Below are 16,188 nucleotides of genomic sequence, written 5' to 3'. Positions count from 1 at the left end.
TAATGGGAATTGATGGAAATTATGTAAAAATGTACCACTAGCCACTTTAAACAATGCCACTTAATATAATGTTTACATACCCTACATTACTCATCTCATATGTATATGTATATACTGTACTCTATATCATCTACTGCATCTTGCCATCTTTATGTAATACATGTATCACTAGCCACTTTAAACTATGCCACTATGTTTACATACCCTACATTACTCATCTCATATGTATATACTGTACTCTATACCATCTACTGCATCTTGCCTATGCCGTTCTGTACCATCACTCATTCATATATCTTTATGTACATATTCTTTATCCCTTTACACTTGTGTGTATAAGGTAGTAGTTGTGGAATTGTTAGGTTAAATTACTTGTTGGTTATTACTGCATTGTCGGAACTAGAAGCACAAGCATTTCGCTACACTCGCATTAACATCTGCTAACCATGTGTATGTGACAAATAAAATTTGATTTGATTTCTTCATCACAAAGAGATAGTGTAGCGTAAGGCTGCTGCACATAGCTACTGGTTAAGAGTCCATAGCTTTTCACACAGAAACATAGTCCCCAATAGTCCAGTTAGAAAGGCCTACATTGTCTTCTGTTTCTTTCGTGCTTGAAACTGCTCTGTTTTGTTCTTAATAGACTTGATAAGCATGGACAGTCCGGGGTCCATTTTCTTGGTGGGTTCAGCCACCGCCTGGCCACTGGCAATTGTTTCCTGTTTCTTTGCTCCCACTACCTGTGTGGGTGGGGCCTGTGAGCTCCTGGTCGCGCTGGCGCTGCTTCTCGACCTGGATGCTCTGGGTGGCCTTGGTCTTCTTGTAGCCCGGGTCGTACGGGTCTAAGTTGTAGAGGTGGGAGGTAAACATGGCCTGGAAACGAGGGTCCTTCACTACCACCTGTCAGTCAGAGAGAAGGGATGGAGGGGGGGGTTGAGATTTCATTGAATTCTACAAAAAAAGCCTTGACCGTGAAACAAATTGTGCCACAGAAAAATGGTCCTTAAAGTTAATGAACTTTGGCAAAGTTGTATGTGTACCAATTCCACCTTATTCCAGGTAATTTAACCTAAATCCCATATCAATGAGTGTATTCATGAAGCTTCTGATTTGAGACTTTTACGAAATCATTCATTGATGTCAATGGGAAACGATGGTAGGAAACAAGTCAAAATACAAGCTATTTTTTTGCCATGGAAAGAAACCAAAAGGTTGCTCCGACCTGGAAGTCGTCCTCCTCCAGACCCGTGTTGTCCTTCTTCAGAAGCTTCTTCCTCTTCTTTTTGCTCAGGTTCTGCTCGTCTACGATCTTGTCGTAGTTGAAGTGTTTGTGCTCGTCGTCGTCGTCCATGAGCAGGGCCATCTCAGCCTGTGGGTTAATGGAGAAATAAAATGGCTTACTTTTGATCAGCTTACTCACAAACCGTGTCAAGACATCTGTTCACAAAATGTAATGTGCAGACTTCTGAATACCAGTAACAGTATTAAGTCCATTGCATTAGTGTATAAGAATGCTTTCAACAACACGTCACTGACACCTACCTTTTGTTTCTCCAACTCCTCCTTCTCTTCAGGTGTCCTCTCCTCCACCTTTTTGTTTTTCTTGCTCTTTGCTTTCTTTTTCAAATCTGGGAGATTAGGAAAAAAACAAGGCATGGTCATAAAAGCATATTGTGATACGTTTTACCGGTGCACTTGAGTAAATGTGGCAACTGATTGAGTATGATTCATGACACAACTCACCTGTAGGACCAAGCTCTTCAGCAAAGAATGGGTCATCAAAGTCAACGTCTGGAGGAAGAGCATCGTCACTGAGGTCCGAATCATCTGATTCCTGAAGGAAAGAAATGTCTGTCGCTCTCCAGTACAGTGTGTGTGAGACATTTAACAACAATCTTTAATCTAGTGATCTCACCTGCTTTCCTTTGGTCTTCTTCTGCTTTTTCTTGTCCTTCTTCTTCTCAATGAACTCTTCCCAGGGTGTCAGCTTGTCCTTTCCTTCTAGCTTCTCCTTCACCAACTGTTCAGTTGTCTCCTTCAGTCCTGAGGTGAGGAAGATGGTGTAATAATGAGGCTGCTTAGTGGTTGGTTGTGCCAACTAAATGCAATTTGTACTGACAAGAGTCAAAGTCAGACTATCCGACAGAAGGAAAAAGTTTGAAGCGATCGTCGTGGAACATCGACTGGAAGCGCTTGTCAATCTTGATTTTGTGCTCTTTCTCTGGCATTTCCCAGAAGCGTGGGTCCCTTTTCACTTTTTGGAAGCGGTCATCGCCGCTTTGGCCCTTTTCGGATGCCATGATGACTAAGTCGTCAGAGGAGTATCTGTAGAGAGGACAGACAGTTTGTCAATGGAAGTTATTAGATAACATGGAAGGTAATATCGCACAAGATCAGAGATTAATAAAGAAAACAATATGAGTTATTATCCTTTCTACATACATACTACCCTCTTACTTACTAATACTATCATACTTGTCGTAACAACCAAGAACAGCCTACCTCACATGTAAGCTTATTAGAGCAATTCTTGTGCTCAGTACTCAATTCTGATTATGCAGATCTATTGATGTCCAAACTGAACTGAAGTATTCAATACTGCAGATCAGAAGCTAGTACTGCAGCCTTCCGCTATTTACTTTTGAAGCGCATAAATGTAACATCTCTAGCGAGCTACTCTAACTACAGTAAGAGATGGTAGATTTGCTCCAGTCTATTGATATCCACCAAAGAAATATATGAAAGTAACTAGCTAGGGACAATTCCATGGTAACGGAATTATGCGGAGTCTCCTATTTTTCACTTTAAAGTGTATGCTAAACAAGCATTGATTTCATAGCATAAACTATGCACAATGACCACTTTGAAAAATGTACACAATAAAAAATAAAAACATTTACTGAAAACATTTTGTAGATGCAAAGTTTGGTAACATTACAGTAAAATCTTCTTCAGTTTTATTCTGTTACCAAACTTTGAATCTACACAGTTGTTCTTGTAAAATGTTCAGTGGAAATTATATGTTATATGATTTCTTAAACTTTTAACATCAAATGGTTTTTGTTTGGTATACATTTTGAAGTGAAAAATGTATACCAAAGTCTCAACGTAATTCCATTACCATGGAATTGCTCCTAGATCACTGTTAAACTCAAGCCACAGAGGGCTGAGCGTCTGCTGGTTTTCGCACCTCCCTGTACTTGATTGATGAATTAAGGTAATTGATTAGTAAAGAACATTAGCAAAAACCATCAGACCCTAGATTAGACGAGTTTATTAGTCACGTGCATAGGGTCACAGATGTTATTGCAGGGTACAGTGAAATTCTTAAGCTCCGAGCTCCAACAGTGCAGGTCAAAAAGAGAAGAGAATGAAATAATAATAAAAGTAATAAACACATATTTAAAACTTTAACAATGATAGGCCCACCATAGAATGAGTTTGACACCCCCATAGAGATAGAGGATTCATCTTTGTATCTGTGCCGCTATATAGGGTGTTCACCCATAAAATTATTTATTCAATCAAGGTATATATAAAAGTCCAAGCCCCATGTTTCTACCATACAGTGGGGCAAAAAAGTATTTAGTCAGCCACCAATTGTACAAGTTCTCCCACTTAAAAAGATGAGAGAGGCCTGTAATTTTCATCATAGGTACACTTCAACTATGACAGACAAAATGAGGAAAAAAATCCAGAAAATCACATTGTAGGATTTTTAATGAATTTATTTGCAAATTATGGTGGAAAATAAGTATTTGGTTACCTACAAACAAGCAAGATTTCTGGCTCTCACAGACCTGTAACTTCTTCTTTAAGAGGCTCCTCTGTCCTCCACTCGTTACCTGTATTAATGGCACCTGTTTGAACTTGTTATCAGTATAAAAGACACCTGTCCACAACCTCAAACAGTCACACTCCAAACTCCACTATGGCCAAGACCAAAGAGCTGTCAAAGGACAAACAAAATTGTAGACCTGCACCAGGCTGGGAAGACTGAATCTGCAATAGGTAAGCAGCTTGGTTTGAAGAAATCAACTGTGGGAGCAATTATTAGGAAATGGAAGACATACAAGACCACTGATAATCTCCCTCGATCTGGGGCTCCACGCAAGATCTCACCCCGTGGGGTCAAAATGATCACAAGAACGGTGAGCAAAAATCCCAGAACCAAACAGGGGGGACCTAGTGAATGACCTGCAGAGGGCTTGGGACCAAAATAACAAAGCCTACCATCAGTAACACACTACGCCGCCAGGGACTCAAATCCTGCAGTGCCAGACGTGTCCCCCTGCTTAAGCCAGTACATGTCCAGGCCCGTCTGAAGTTTGCTAGAGAGCATTTGTATGATCCAGAAGAAGATTGGGAGAATGTCATATGGTCAGATGAAACCAAAATAGAACTTTTTGGTAAAAACTCAACTCGTCGTGTTTGGAGGACAAAGAATGCTGAGTTGCATCCAAAGAACACCATACCTACTGTGAAGCATGGGGGTGGAAACATCATGCTTTGGGGCTGTTTTTCTGCAAAGGGACCATGTATCGTGAGATTTTTAGTGAAAACCTCCTTCCATCAGCAAGGGCATTGAAGATGAAACGTGGCTGGGTCTTTCAACATGACAATGATCCCAAACACACCGCCCGGGCAACGAAGGAGTGGCTTCGTAAGAAGCATTTCAAGGTCCTGGAGTGGCCTAGCCAGTCTCCAGATCTCAACCCCATAGAAAATCTTTGGAGGGAGTTGAAAGTCCGTGTTGCCCAGCAACAGCCCCAAAACATCACTGCTCTAGAGGAGATCTGCATGGAGGAATGGGCCAAAATACCAGCAACAGTGTGTGAAAACCTTGTGAAGACTTACAGAAAACATTTGACCTCTGTCATTGCCAACAAAGGGTATACAGTATAACAAAGTATTGAGAAACTTTTGTTATTGACCAAATACTTATTTTCCACCATAATTTGTAAATAAATTCATAAAAAATCCTACAATGTGATTTTCTGGATTTTTTTTCTTCTCATTTTGTCTGTCATAGTTGAAGTGTACCTATGATGAAAATAACAGGCCTCTCATCTTTTTAAGTGGGAGAACTTGCACAATTAGTGGCTGACTAAATACTTTTTTTGCCCCACTGTATATGGTTAAAAAGTTACCGATGATTTTCTCAGAGAATTTAGCATGTTTAGAGTGAATGGAATGTTGTCACAGGCATGATCAAAAAGTGGTCACTGCTCAATAGAACTCAGTGGCGCTGCGCCGTGGCAGAACGGAGCTAACTTCGAACGTCAGATGACAAGCTAACTAGTGGCTGCAGGTTGGTGAGTGTAAACATGGGCTTTTTAAAAACGAAATCCGCTGAATACAAAACTAAGTAGGGACTAAATATATTTATTTACAAAGCTAGAAGACTGAATTTCAAAATCCCCCCTCCACAACAATAATCTGTTCCTGTTTTCATTGTGTATTTCTGAGTCGTTACCTTTAAATCGCCATAGAAACAGCCCCTCTCAACATAGATTGATCTTGGTTATAGACAATGAAAGCCAAGGATCTGGAGGATGAAAATGTATCAAGTTGATTTTGATTTGTCCAACCAGTGGAAATACCTGCAAATAGTACCTCCACAACACCAAATATGGAAGAGATACAACCAAGTGTGGCAATGGTCACAGCAAATTAACTTTCTTATTTGATCCACACAAGTATATTAAGGTTATAATATTGTAGCAAACAATCAAATCAAATGTTTTGTCACGTGCGCCGAATACAACAGGTGTAGGTAGACCTTACAGTGAAATGCTTACAAGCCCTTAATCAACAATGCGGTTAAGAAAAATGTGTAAAAGTATTTACTATAATAAACTGAAGTAATAACAAATAAAAATGAATTAAAGAGCAACAATAAAATAAGTGGCACGTCTATATACAGGGACAACCGGTACAGAGTCAATGTGCGGGGGCATTGGTTAGTCGAGGTAATTGAAAGAATATGTACATGTAGAGGTAAAGTGACTATGCATGCATAATAAATGGGGGTGGGGGGACAAGGCAAATAGTCCGGGTAGCCATTTGATTAGCTGTTCAGGAGTCTTATGGCTTGGGGGGCAGAAGCTGTTAAGAAGCCTTTTGAACCTAAACTTGGCGCTCTAGTACCGCTTCCCGTACGGTAGCAGAGAGAACTGTCTATGACTAGGATGGCTGGAGTCTGGCAATTTTTACGGCCTTCGTCTGACACCACCTGGTACAGAGGTCCTGGATGGCAGGAAGCTTGGCCCCAGTGATGTACTGGGCCATACGCACTAGCCTCTGTAGTGCCTTGCAGTCGGAGGCCGAGCAGGTGCCATGATACATTCTATGTAATTTATAATGACACAGTGCAAAGAAAACCACATTTCGACAATAATTTCGTAGCACCCTCTTGAATTGCCTCGTTTTTCTCTACATTGTACAGCAGCAAGTGAACGCCCTACATTATAGCATCTGTGACAGCACCATTGTAACATGTTTTATTTAACTAGACTAGTCAGTTAAGAACACATTTTTATTTACAATGATGGCCTTCCTGGGAACAGTGGGTTAACTGCCTTGTTCAAAAGCACAAAATATTTTTACCTTGTCAGCTCGGTGATTTGGTCCAGCAACCTTTACGGTTATTGTCCCAATGCTCTAACCACTAAGCTACCTGCCACCCCATTGAGGCCATCTCAACTTTAAAATAGTCAATTTTCTTCTTCACAATTGGCTGATCCCTTCTGATGACCCCGTTGGACATGCCTCGAACCGGATCATCAGGAGGGATCAGCCAATGAAGTTGGAAGTCCCACCCAGTTGACGACATTAAAATGGTGGAAGCCCTCAACGGCGCTTCCCATGCTAAAAATGACCTTTGGCCACTAGAGGCATCTATCATTGTTTATGTGCACTACAGGGACTGTAGTGACGCCACTTGCACTGAGATGCAGTGCCTAAAACCGCTGCGCCACTCGGGACATAAGCTAATTCCTACTCTCTATTAGTATTAGGTACACTGCACCAATGTGCAATATTGCCCTGGGCGCATACTACTCAAACAAGTGAGTGTTTTATTGCATGGGTTAGCAAGCAAGCCAACACGTTAGATACATGAGTCAAACATGTAAACAACACTTGAGGAGGGCCATTCCAAGAGCTGCAGTTAGCATAAAGAACACAATTCAAAGTGTAAACTGAGAAATAATTGGCAGAGATAACGCGTGCAAACGTATTTTGGTGAATAGAGACTTACAAAAATAACTTTTCGGAAGAAATTGTACCGCTACCCACGTGTTCTCCCAACATGCACCACTTTCGTGACCTTTTTCTTGTCCCGCCCCTTTTTGCATACGGCAAGCCAGGCAGTACAAAACCACAGTTCAGTCCATATTCAATACATAAGGCATGCCAGGCAGTACAAAACCACAGTTCAGTCCATATTCAATACATAAGGCATGCCAGGCAGTACAAAACCACAATTCAGTCCATATTCAATACATCATGTATTCAAATTCAATACATACATTTACCAATATAAATGTATCATTTGAGCTTTAAAATGAAATCCGCACTATATGCATTAGCCTTTACAACAAGAAGACGCGGACAGACTGAAATCCAGTTCCACATTTTTTATCAACGAAGGACAAAACAGTTCCATGTTTTATGTTTGTCCACTGTGTCGAGGTCATTCAATGTGGATGACTGGAAGAACACACCAAAAATTAATTTGTTATGCAATGGTTTGCTACTTATTAGCGCGTTAGTCGGTAAACAATTTGTAAAAATGAACAATGCAATAGGTAGTCGTTTTCTCAATGGTAGTTGTGTCTGCCGGAGAGTCTTGAAAATAGGCAGCGTTAGATTGCTGGTCCCTCACCAACATGATGCAGCTCATTCGCAAAGAAATGTCATGACAGCTCATTCAATGTTTCCACCGGTGAGAGAGTTGTCTCCTAAAATTCGGTGTTCACAATGGACTGAAATTCAGAGGCAGTTGTCGGGCAGGGCTGGAGGTACAATGAATGTATTTGACAGGACTATGAAGAGGAGACAGAAGAAATGGGCTGCATCGCTACAAGACGGTGACAAATATGACTATCTGAGAGACGAGGTATACTGTAGCTGTATTTGTATGAGATAGTTTGTCCCGTCCTAGCTCTCTTTTATCCAAGGAAATGTATGTATTCTGGTACTGTTCGTATTCATTTGCAGGTTGGAAGCAGAGTTGCAGACCGGGTCTATGACATTACAAGGTAAGGCAACAGAAGTTGTGATGCATAGACGTAGTGTATGAAAATTGTCACATTCGTGGCACTGTTGTTGAAATTAAAAGTTTATATTTGTGCATGTGAGGGTGTGTATTTTGCTGACATTTTGAACTTATTTTCACAGGACATTTCCTTTGGCTTTGGACATTGGCTGTGGGAAAAGTCACATTGCTGAGCATTTGCACAAGGTAGCCTTCAATGGTTGTTCATAAAGAGGCGGGGAGCATTTTAAACAATAACAGCATTCCCCACCCGTTTCAAGAATCAATGGGTACATATCATACATTTATAAATCCAAAATGGATGTAGATTGCCCCTTTTTAAGGTAGGGAAAACATCAACTCACAAGATGTATGGCTTTCTGAATATTGAATTGTGCTTCCATTTTCAGGAAGTAGTTGAGCAGCTCTTTTTAACTGACATCTCAGAAAAGTCTTTGGTGAGTTATATCCAATTAAATTACTAATAGGAATTATAATATGTAATTCTGTTGGAACACCCATAGCCTAAGTGGAATGATTGTATTTATGAGCAGAGACCACATCAATAGATTGATGGAATATTCTGTAAAATCAAAGGCATGTTATGGAGGGGTTTTCTCTGGATGATCTAACACTCTTCTCGCTCCTCAGAGAAACACAAGAGAAAGTGAGATCCCTACCCACTGTGTCATGGCCGATGAAGAGTTTCTACCCTTTAAAGAAAACACATTTGATCTGGTGGTCAGCAGCTTGAGGTGATTTGGCCCTGTAGATGTTTCTGACATAATATTCGATTTGAGCCATCCAAGTCATATTCCCCAGGGTTTTGAATGGCTTGCTTGCAACACAAAATGATCTCGTACTGTATGTTTCTCCTGTTTAGCCTACACTGGATCAATGATCTCCCTGGAGCCTTGAGACAGGTAACTGACAGCCTCATATGATGATTTTTTACATCAGTACTTTGTCTATTGCCTTTTGCCGGGCTGTTTTTCCAAACACGTTACCTTCTTAAAACATATTTACGCAAAGGATTCAGGATTACAACAATCCTGGTTCTTCAGTCTGTATCACTGTGTTGTCATTATAATCCCGCTCCCTTCCCAAAGATCAACCAGGTCCTGAAGCCAGACGGGGCGTTCATTGGGGCCATGGTGGGCGGGGAGACCCTGTATGAGCTGCGCTGCGCCCTGCAGCTGGCTGAGCTCGAGCGGGAAGGGGGTTTCTCCCCCCACGTGTCCCCCTACACGGCCGTCACAGACCTGGGCAACTTGCTGGGCCAGGCAGGCTTCAGTATGCTGACAGTGGTGAGGCCTTGGGTGTCCCTAGCCATAGATATACAATATAGGCTAATGTGAGTGTTCTATTTAAATCTGTGGTCCTAGCTGTGAATCTAGCGATTAGCTAGACATTATAATGATGCCGTAATATTTGTGTTTGAGGCAAGCGATTTATTACATTTTGTTTTCTGTAGGACATTGATGAAATTCAAGTGCACTATCCTGGGATACTTGAGGTCATGAGTGACCTGCAAGGTAGGCCTACTGTATACCGCAGTTATACTGTTGTAGATCTGTGCTTTTTGTTCATACTGAGTTTTTATAGTTGAATTGTTTCTATTCATCTTCTCATAGGTAATTGTCTCATAGGACAGGCAGTTAAATAATGTTTAGCGCCTGAATGCTGAGTTTTCACCGTTGTCTCAACTCTCCAGGTATGGGGGAGAGCAACTGCGCTTGGAACAGGAAGTCCATGTTGCACAGAGACACCATTTTAGCTGCAGCTGCAATCTACCAAGGTGAGCTACATAGTAGATAAATACATACTTGAAATGAAACCATCTTATACCATTATTATCATCCATACATACTGTTCCAGGCTGGCAGCATTCTGGATCATTGCTACTCTAACTTCCGCAGTGCATACAAAGCCCTCCCTCGCCCTCCTTTCGGCAAATCTGACCATGATTCCATTTTGTTGCTCCCAGCCTATAGACAGAAACTAAAACAGGAAACGCCCGTGCTTAGGTCTGTTCAACGCTGGTCCAACCAATCGGATTCCACGCTTCAAGATTGCTTCGATCACGAGGACTGGGATATGTTCCGGATAGCCTCAGACAACAACATTGATGTACAGTCGTGGCCAAAAGTTTGAAGAATGACACAAATATTAATTTCCACAAAGTTTGCTGCTTCAGTGTCTTTAGATATTTTTGTCAGATGTTACTATGGATTACTGAAGTATAATTACAAGCATTTCATAAGTGTCAAAGGCTTTTATTGACAATTACATGAAGTTGATGCAAAGAATTTGCAGTGTTGACCCTTCTTTTTCAAGACCTCTGCAATCCGCCCTGGCATGCTGTCAATTAACTTCTGGACCACATCCTGACTGTCGGCAGCCCATTCTTGCATAATCAATGCTTGGAGTTGGTCAGAATTTGTGGGTTTTTGTTTGTCGACCCGCCTCCAGGATTGACCACAAGTTCTCAAAGGGATTAAGGTCTGGGGAGTTTCCTGGCCATGGACCCAAAATATTGATGTTTTGTTCCCCGAGCCACTTAGTTATCATTTTTGCCTTATGGCAAGGTGCTCCATCATGCTGGAAAAGGCATTGTTAATCACAAAACTGTTCCTGAATGGTTGGGAGAAGTTGCTCTTGGAGGATGTGTTGGTACCATTCTTTATTCATGGCTGTGTTCTTAGGCAAAATTGTGAGTGAGCCCACTCCCTTGGCTGAGAAGCAACCCTACACATGAATGGTCTCAGGATGCTTTACTGTTGGCATGACACAGAACTGATGGTAGCGCTCACCTTGTCTTCTCCGGACAAGCTTTTTTCCGGATGCCCCAAACAATCGGAAAGAGGATTCATCAGAGAAAATGATTTTACCCCAGTCCTCACCAGTCCCATCCCTGTACCTTTCACAGAATATCAGTCTGTCCATGATGTTTTTCCTGGAGAGAAGTGGCTTCTTTGCTGCCCTTCTTGACACCAGGCCATCCTCAAAGTATTCGCCTCACTGTGCGTGCAGATGCATTCACACCTAACTGCTTTCATTCCTGAGCAAGCTCTGTACTGGTGGTGCTCCGATCCCGCAGCTGAAGCAACCTTAGGAGACGGTCCTGGCGCTTGCTGGACTTTCTTGGGCGCCCTGAAGCCTTCACAACAATTGAACCGCTCTCCTTGAAGTTCTTGATGATCTGATAAATGGTTGATTTAGGTGCAATCTTACTGGCAGCAATATCCTTGCCTGTGAAGCTCTTTTTGTGCAAAGCAATGATGACTGCACGTGTTTCCTTGCAGGTAACCATGGTTGACAGAGGAAGAACAATGATTCCAAGCACCACCCTCCTTTTGAAGATTCCAGTCTGTTATTCAAACTCAATCAGCATGACAGAGTGATCTCCAGCCTTGTCCTCGTTCAACATTCACACCTGTGTTAACGAGAGAATCACTGACATGATGTCAGCTGGTCCTTTTGTGGCATGGGCTGAAATGCAGTGGAAATGTTTTTTAGGGATTTAGTTCATTTGCATGGCAAAGAGGGACTTTGCAATTCATCTGATCACTCTTCATAACATTCTGGAGTATATGCAAATTGCCATCATACAAACTGAGGCAGCAGACTTTGAAAATTTATATTTGTCATTCTCAAAACGTTTGGCCACGACTGCATACGCTGATTCAGTGAGCGAGTTTATGAGCAAGTGCATCTGGGATGTACCCACGGTGACTATTAAAACCTTCCCCAACCAGAAACCGTGGATTGATAGCAGCATTCACGCAAAACTGAAAGCGCAATCCACTGCTTTAAATCATGGCAAGGCGACCGGAAACATGACCGAATACAAACAGTGTAGCTATTCCCTCCGCAAGGCAATCAAACAAGCGTCAGTATAGAGACAAAGTAGAGTCGCAATTCAACGGCTCAGACACGAGACGTATGTGGCAGGGTCCACAGTCAATCACGGATTACAAAAACAAAACTAGCCACGTCGCGGACATGGACGTCTTGCTCCCGGACAAATTAAACAACTTCTTTGCTGGCTTTGAGGACAATACAGTGCCACTGGCACAGCCCGCTACCAGAACCTGCGGGCTCTCCTTCACCGCGGCCAACGTGAGAATTGTTTAAACGTGTTAACCCTCGCAAGGTTGCAGGCCCAGACGGCATCCCTAGCCGCATCCTCAGAGCATGCGCAGACCAGCTGGCTGGTGTGTTTATGGACATATTCAATCAATCCCTATCCAAGTCTGCTGTTCCCACATGCTTCAAGAGGGCCACCATTGTTCCTGTTCCCAAGAAACCTAAGGTAATTGAGCTAAACGACTATCGCCCTGTAGCACTCACTTCCGTCATCATGAAGTGCTTTGACTAGTCAAGGATCATATCACCTCCACCCTAGACCCACTCCAATTTGCTTACCGCCCCAATAGGTCCACAGACAATGCAATCACACTGCACACTGCCCTAACCCATCTGGACAAGAGGAATACCTATGTAAGAATGCTGTTCATCGATTACAGCTCAGCATTTGACATCATAGTACCCTCCAAACTCGTCATTAAGCTCAAGACCCTGGGTCTCGACCCCGCCCTGTGCAACTGGGTACTGGACTTTGACGGGCCACCCCCAGGTGGTGAAGGTAGGAAACAACATCTCCACCCCGCTGAGCCACAACACTGGGGCCCCACAAGGGTGCGTTCTTAGCCCTCTCCTGTACTCCCTGTTCACCCATGACTGCGTGCGCACGCCTCAAACTCAAACCAACTCAAGTTTGCAGATGACATTAGTGTGGTAGGCTTGATTATCAACAACAACGAGACGGCCTACAAGGAGTAGGTGAGGGCCCTCGGGGTGTGGTGTCAGGAAAATAACCTCACACTCAACAAAACAAAAGGAGGGAGCACCCCCCTACCACATTGACGGGACAGTTGGAGGCTGAAGAAATTTGGCTTGTCACCGAAAACCCTCAAACTTTTACAGATGCACAATCGAGAGCATCCTGTCAGGCTGTATCACCGCCTGGTACGGCAACTGCTCCGCCCACAACTAAGGCTCTCCAGTTAACTTAACAGCCCTTCACTGACACTGAGGTAGGCTATTTGAGAGCACGGATGGGTGGAGGAATTGACCAACACATCTATAGATATAGCAGCCAGTAGCCTAATTTTGTCCGTCAAAACAGGTAGGCTGCCCTCTTATTTCTTAAATAGGAATAAATAGGCTCCAACACAAAGCCCTGGTAGTGAAGTGTAAATAAAATGAAGACGTTGAAATTAATTATGCCTACTCGAATTTGCTTATTTTCATCACCATGAGCTGTCCATTTCCGATTAATAGTGCCCCGGCTGCTGCTTCAAATTTCAGCACCACGATGTAAGTTACTCGTACCTGTATTATTGTGAGGTCGATAACTCTGATAAATAGGCCTACATTATGGGCAAGAATTTTATTTTTAATAAAGTCAATTATAGAGTTATCAAAGTTGACCTCCGGTCCTCCTTTTATAAACACCATCCCGGCAGCTATCGGTTTCTGTGCTTTTCGAGCATGCTCTTCGTAGCCTATAGGCTATGGATTATTTGATTGAGACCGTACTAAATAGCCTGTAGGCGCACTTGATATTGCGCACCCAGTAGAGAATCAGATGAGGGGTGGCATCGGGCACACATCGATATATAGCCTAATAAGCCACTGAGAAATATACATTTCATCAATTACATTACCCTCCCTTGGACTAGTAAAAAAAAAAATACTAAACCCTCCCCTTGACAATTTGAAAAGGCATGACCTTCCCCCATTTTCCTCTAGGTACCCATTCTGTACATTTTTATACATCCCTAAGCAGAAGTAACTGATCAAACTTCTGCTTTAGAGAAGTGATCACCAACTCTGGTCCTGGAAAGCTACTGGGTGTAGGGTTTTGCTCCAGCCCAGCGCAAACACACCTGATTCAACACATCTCGATGAGCAGATGAATCGGGTGTGTTAAGCGCAGGCTTGGAACAAAATCATGCACAACCAGCAGCTCTCCAGTACCAGTTGTTAACCAGCCTGACCCCTGCTTCAGATGCCGATACTGTATTTGATTGATTTCCCTCAGAGATGTATGGGAGTGAGAATGGGTCTGTTCCTGCAACATTTGAGATCCTCTACATGATTGGTTGGAAGCCTCATGACTCCCAGGTGTGTGATCTTCGCAAATCACATTTGCAGAAATATAATGTCAATGACAAATGGTGAAGATGTTGAATGCTGTTTTGTTCTTGGCAGGCGAAACCAGCGAAAAGAGGCTCTGCGAACGTGTCGTTCGGGGACCTCTCGAAGATCGGCCAGCCATCAACTAAAGACAAGTCGTAGGAAAAAATATATCTGCAGCCATTGTATAAAGAAATAAGTATGGGGTGAGTTCCCCAATGAAAGTATTGGCGAACTACTAAAGTAGATCGGTGACTGGTTCCCAAGAGATGTCCACTCAGTGACATCAGTCAGATGTCACTTTTTCACTGATACTATCAACACAGATTCAGTGTAAGCCAGACAGTGATTGAGAAAGGCTACAACACTGTGTGTTTTAACAGTGACTGATATACATGCTGTATGACAGATAATTAGTTTCTCACCAGTTAAGAGCAAATGCATACATTTCTACAATACATTTATTATTTAGTGTTTGTGTTCCTGTCTTACCATGCTTCGTGTTCCTAAAATAAATGCAATGATATATAAATCTCCACTTTGTCTGATGACTAACTGTATGTATACTGTTTATACTGTGTTTACATCTGAAGGTAATGCTGTTTGTCAGAAGTGGAATTCAAAATATGAACATATTGGACTCAAATGCCAAACCCACCACTGGTGTGCGTGGTCAAAGAGCTCTATTTTCATGTCATCTGACCATAGCACCACCTGGAGTTTGATAAACGGCATTGGTATTTGGACCAGCGAGAGCATCCTCACCCGTTGCATCACAGCCTGTTATGGCAACTGCTGGGCAGCCAACCTTAAGGCGCTACAGAGGGTAGTTCGTACATCACTGGGGCCAAGCTTCCTGCCATCCAGGACCTATATACTAGGCAGTGTCAGATTAAGGAACAAAAAATTGTCAAAGACTCCAGTTACAAGTCATAGACTGTTCTCTCTGCTACCGCAGGGCAAGCGGTACTGGAGCGCCAAGTCTAGGTCCAAAAGGCTCCTTAACAGCTTCTACCCCCAAGCCATAAGACTGCTGAACAATTAATCAAAATGGCCACCCAGACTATTTACATTGACGACCCCCCCACTTTGTTTTCACACTGCTGCTACTCGCTGTTTATTATCTATGCATAGTCACTTTACCCCTACCTACATGTACAAATTACCTCGACTAACCTGTACGCCAGCACACTGACTCGGGTACTGGTACCCCCTGTATATAGCCTCATTATTTTGTGCTATTTGTACGTCGCTCTGGATAAGAGCGATAAATGTAACGTACATATACCAGGAGCTGTGCCAGGCCCGCCGCCACGTCTGACTCATCCATATAATTCACTGGCTTGTATGCGAAGCAGTAATTGTTTCAAAACATCTCCTGCCATGTCACTGATGCGTTGTGAAACAGTGTTGTTTGATGAAGACATTTTTTTCCCCCCCAGCATTGTCCCAGCCATATCCGCGGCAGTAGGAAGAATGAAGTCCTCCACAATAGTATGGGGCTTGCCTGTCCTAGCCACTCGGTAGCTCACCACATAAGACGCTTCTAGCCCTTTCTTATTAATGGTATCTGTTGCTTTTATACATGTCTTACTACTCAAAAGTTGTCTTTATTATCGCTCAAACTCCTGTGGCTTATTTTTCAAATTGTCATGTTTTGTTTCTAAATGTCTGCGCAAGAGTGAAGGTTTCCCGCAAGAGAGTAACGATTAATGTGATTG

At 42.7% G+C, this 16,188-nt stretch overlaps 2 protein-coding genes across 6 annotated transcripts; one reads left to right on the top strand and one right to left on the bottom strand.

The window, feature by feature from the left end:
- Positions 1–297: 297 nt before the first annotated feature.
- Positions 298–7,341, bottom strand: LOC139568770 (ESF1 homolog). 4 transcript variants are annotated; one of them, XM_071390847.1, is made up of 7 exons: positions 7,265–7,339; positions 5,480–5,551; positions 1,919–2,328; positions 1,747–1,837; positions 1,546–1,631; positions 1,226–1,372; positions 298–903 (listed from the first exon to the last, which is right to left on the bottom strand). In XM_071390847.1, exons 6-7 carry the CDS (start codon positions 1,364–1,366, stop codon positions 691–693), a joined length of 354 nt encoding a protein of 117 aa, XP_071246948.1. In that variant the 5' UTR covers positions 1,367–1,372; positions 1,546–1,631; positions 1,747–1,837; positions 1,919–2,328; positions 5,480–5,551; positions 7,265–7,339; the 3' UTR covers positions 298–690. The 4 variants fall into 4 exon arrangements, with proteins under 4 accessions (XP_071246948.1, XP_071246947.1, XP_071246949.1 ...); XM_071390846.1 differs by lacking the exon at positions 7,265–7,339 and adding an exon at positions 6,613–6,751; XM_071390848.1 differs by lacking the exon at positions 5,480–5,551 and having other exon boundaries at positions 7,265–7,341.
- Positions 7,342–7,671: 330 nt separating this feature from the next.
- On the top strand, positions 7,672–15,005 carry ndufaf5 (NADH:ubiquinone oxidoreductase complex assembly factor 5). 2 transcript variants are annotated; one of them, XM_071390842.1, is made up of 11 exons: positions 7,673–8,125; positions 8,227–8,267; positions 8,407–8,470; positions 8,674–8,721; positions 8,915–9,018; positions 9,147–9,186; positions 9,373–9,570; positions 9,738–9,798; positions 9,978–10,061; positions 14,373–14,455; positions 14,543–15,005. In XM_071390842.1, the coding sequence occupies exons 1-11, from the start codon at positions 7,799–7,801 to the stop codon at positions 14,627–14,629; spliced, it is 1,137 nt and encodes a 378-aa protein (XP_071246943.1). In that variant the 5' UTR covers positions 7,673–7,798; the 3' UTR covers positions 14,630–15,005. The 2 variants fall into 2 exon arrangements, with proteins under 2 accessions (XP_071246944.1, XP_071246943.1); XM_071390843.1 differs by lacking the exons at positions 14,373–14,455; positions 14,543–15,005 and adding an exon at positions 11,569–11,686 and having other exon boundaries at positions 7,672–8,125.
- The last annotated feature ends 1,183 nt before the right edge of the window (positions 15,006–16,188 follow it).

This window comes from Salvelinus alpinus, chromosome 2, assembly GCF_045679555.1.
Source record: "Salvelinus alpinus chromosome 2, SLU_Salpinus.1, whole genome shotgun sequence".
NCBI lineage: Eukaryota > Metazoa > Chordata > Actinopteri > Salmoniformes > Salmonidae > Salvelinus > Salvelinus alpinus.
Note: the sequence above shows the minus strand (reverse complement) of the source record. Positions and strands in the feature narration are given on the sequence as shown.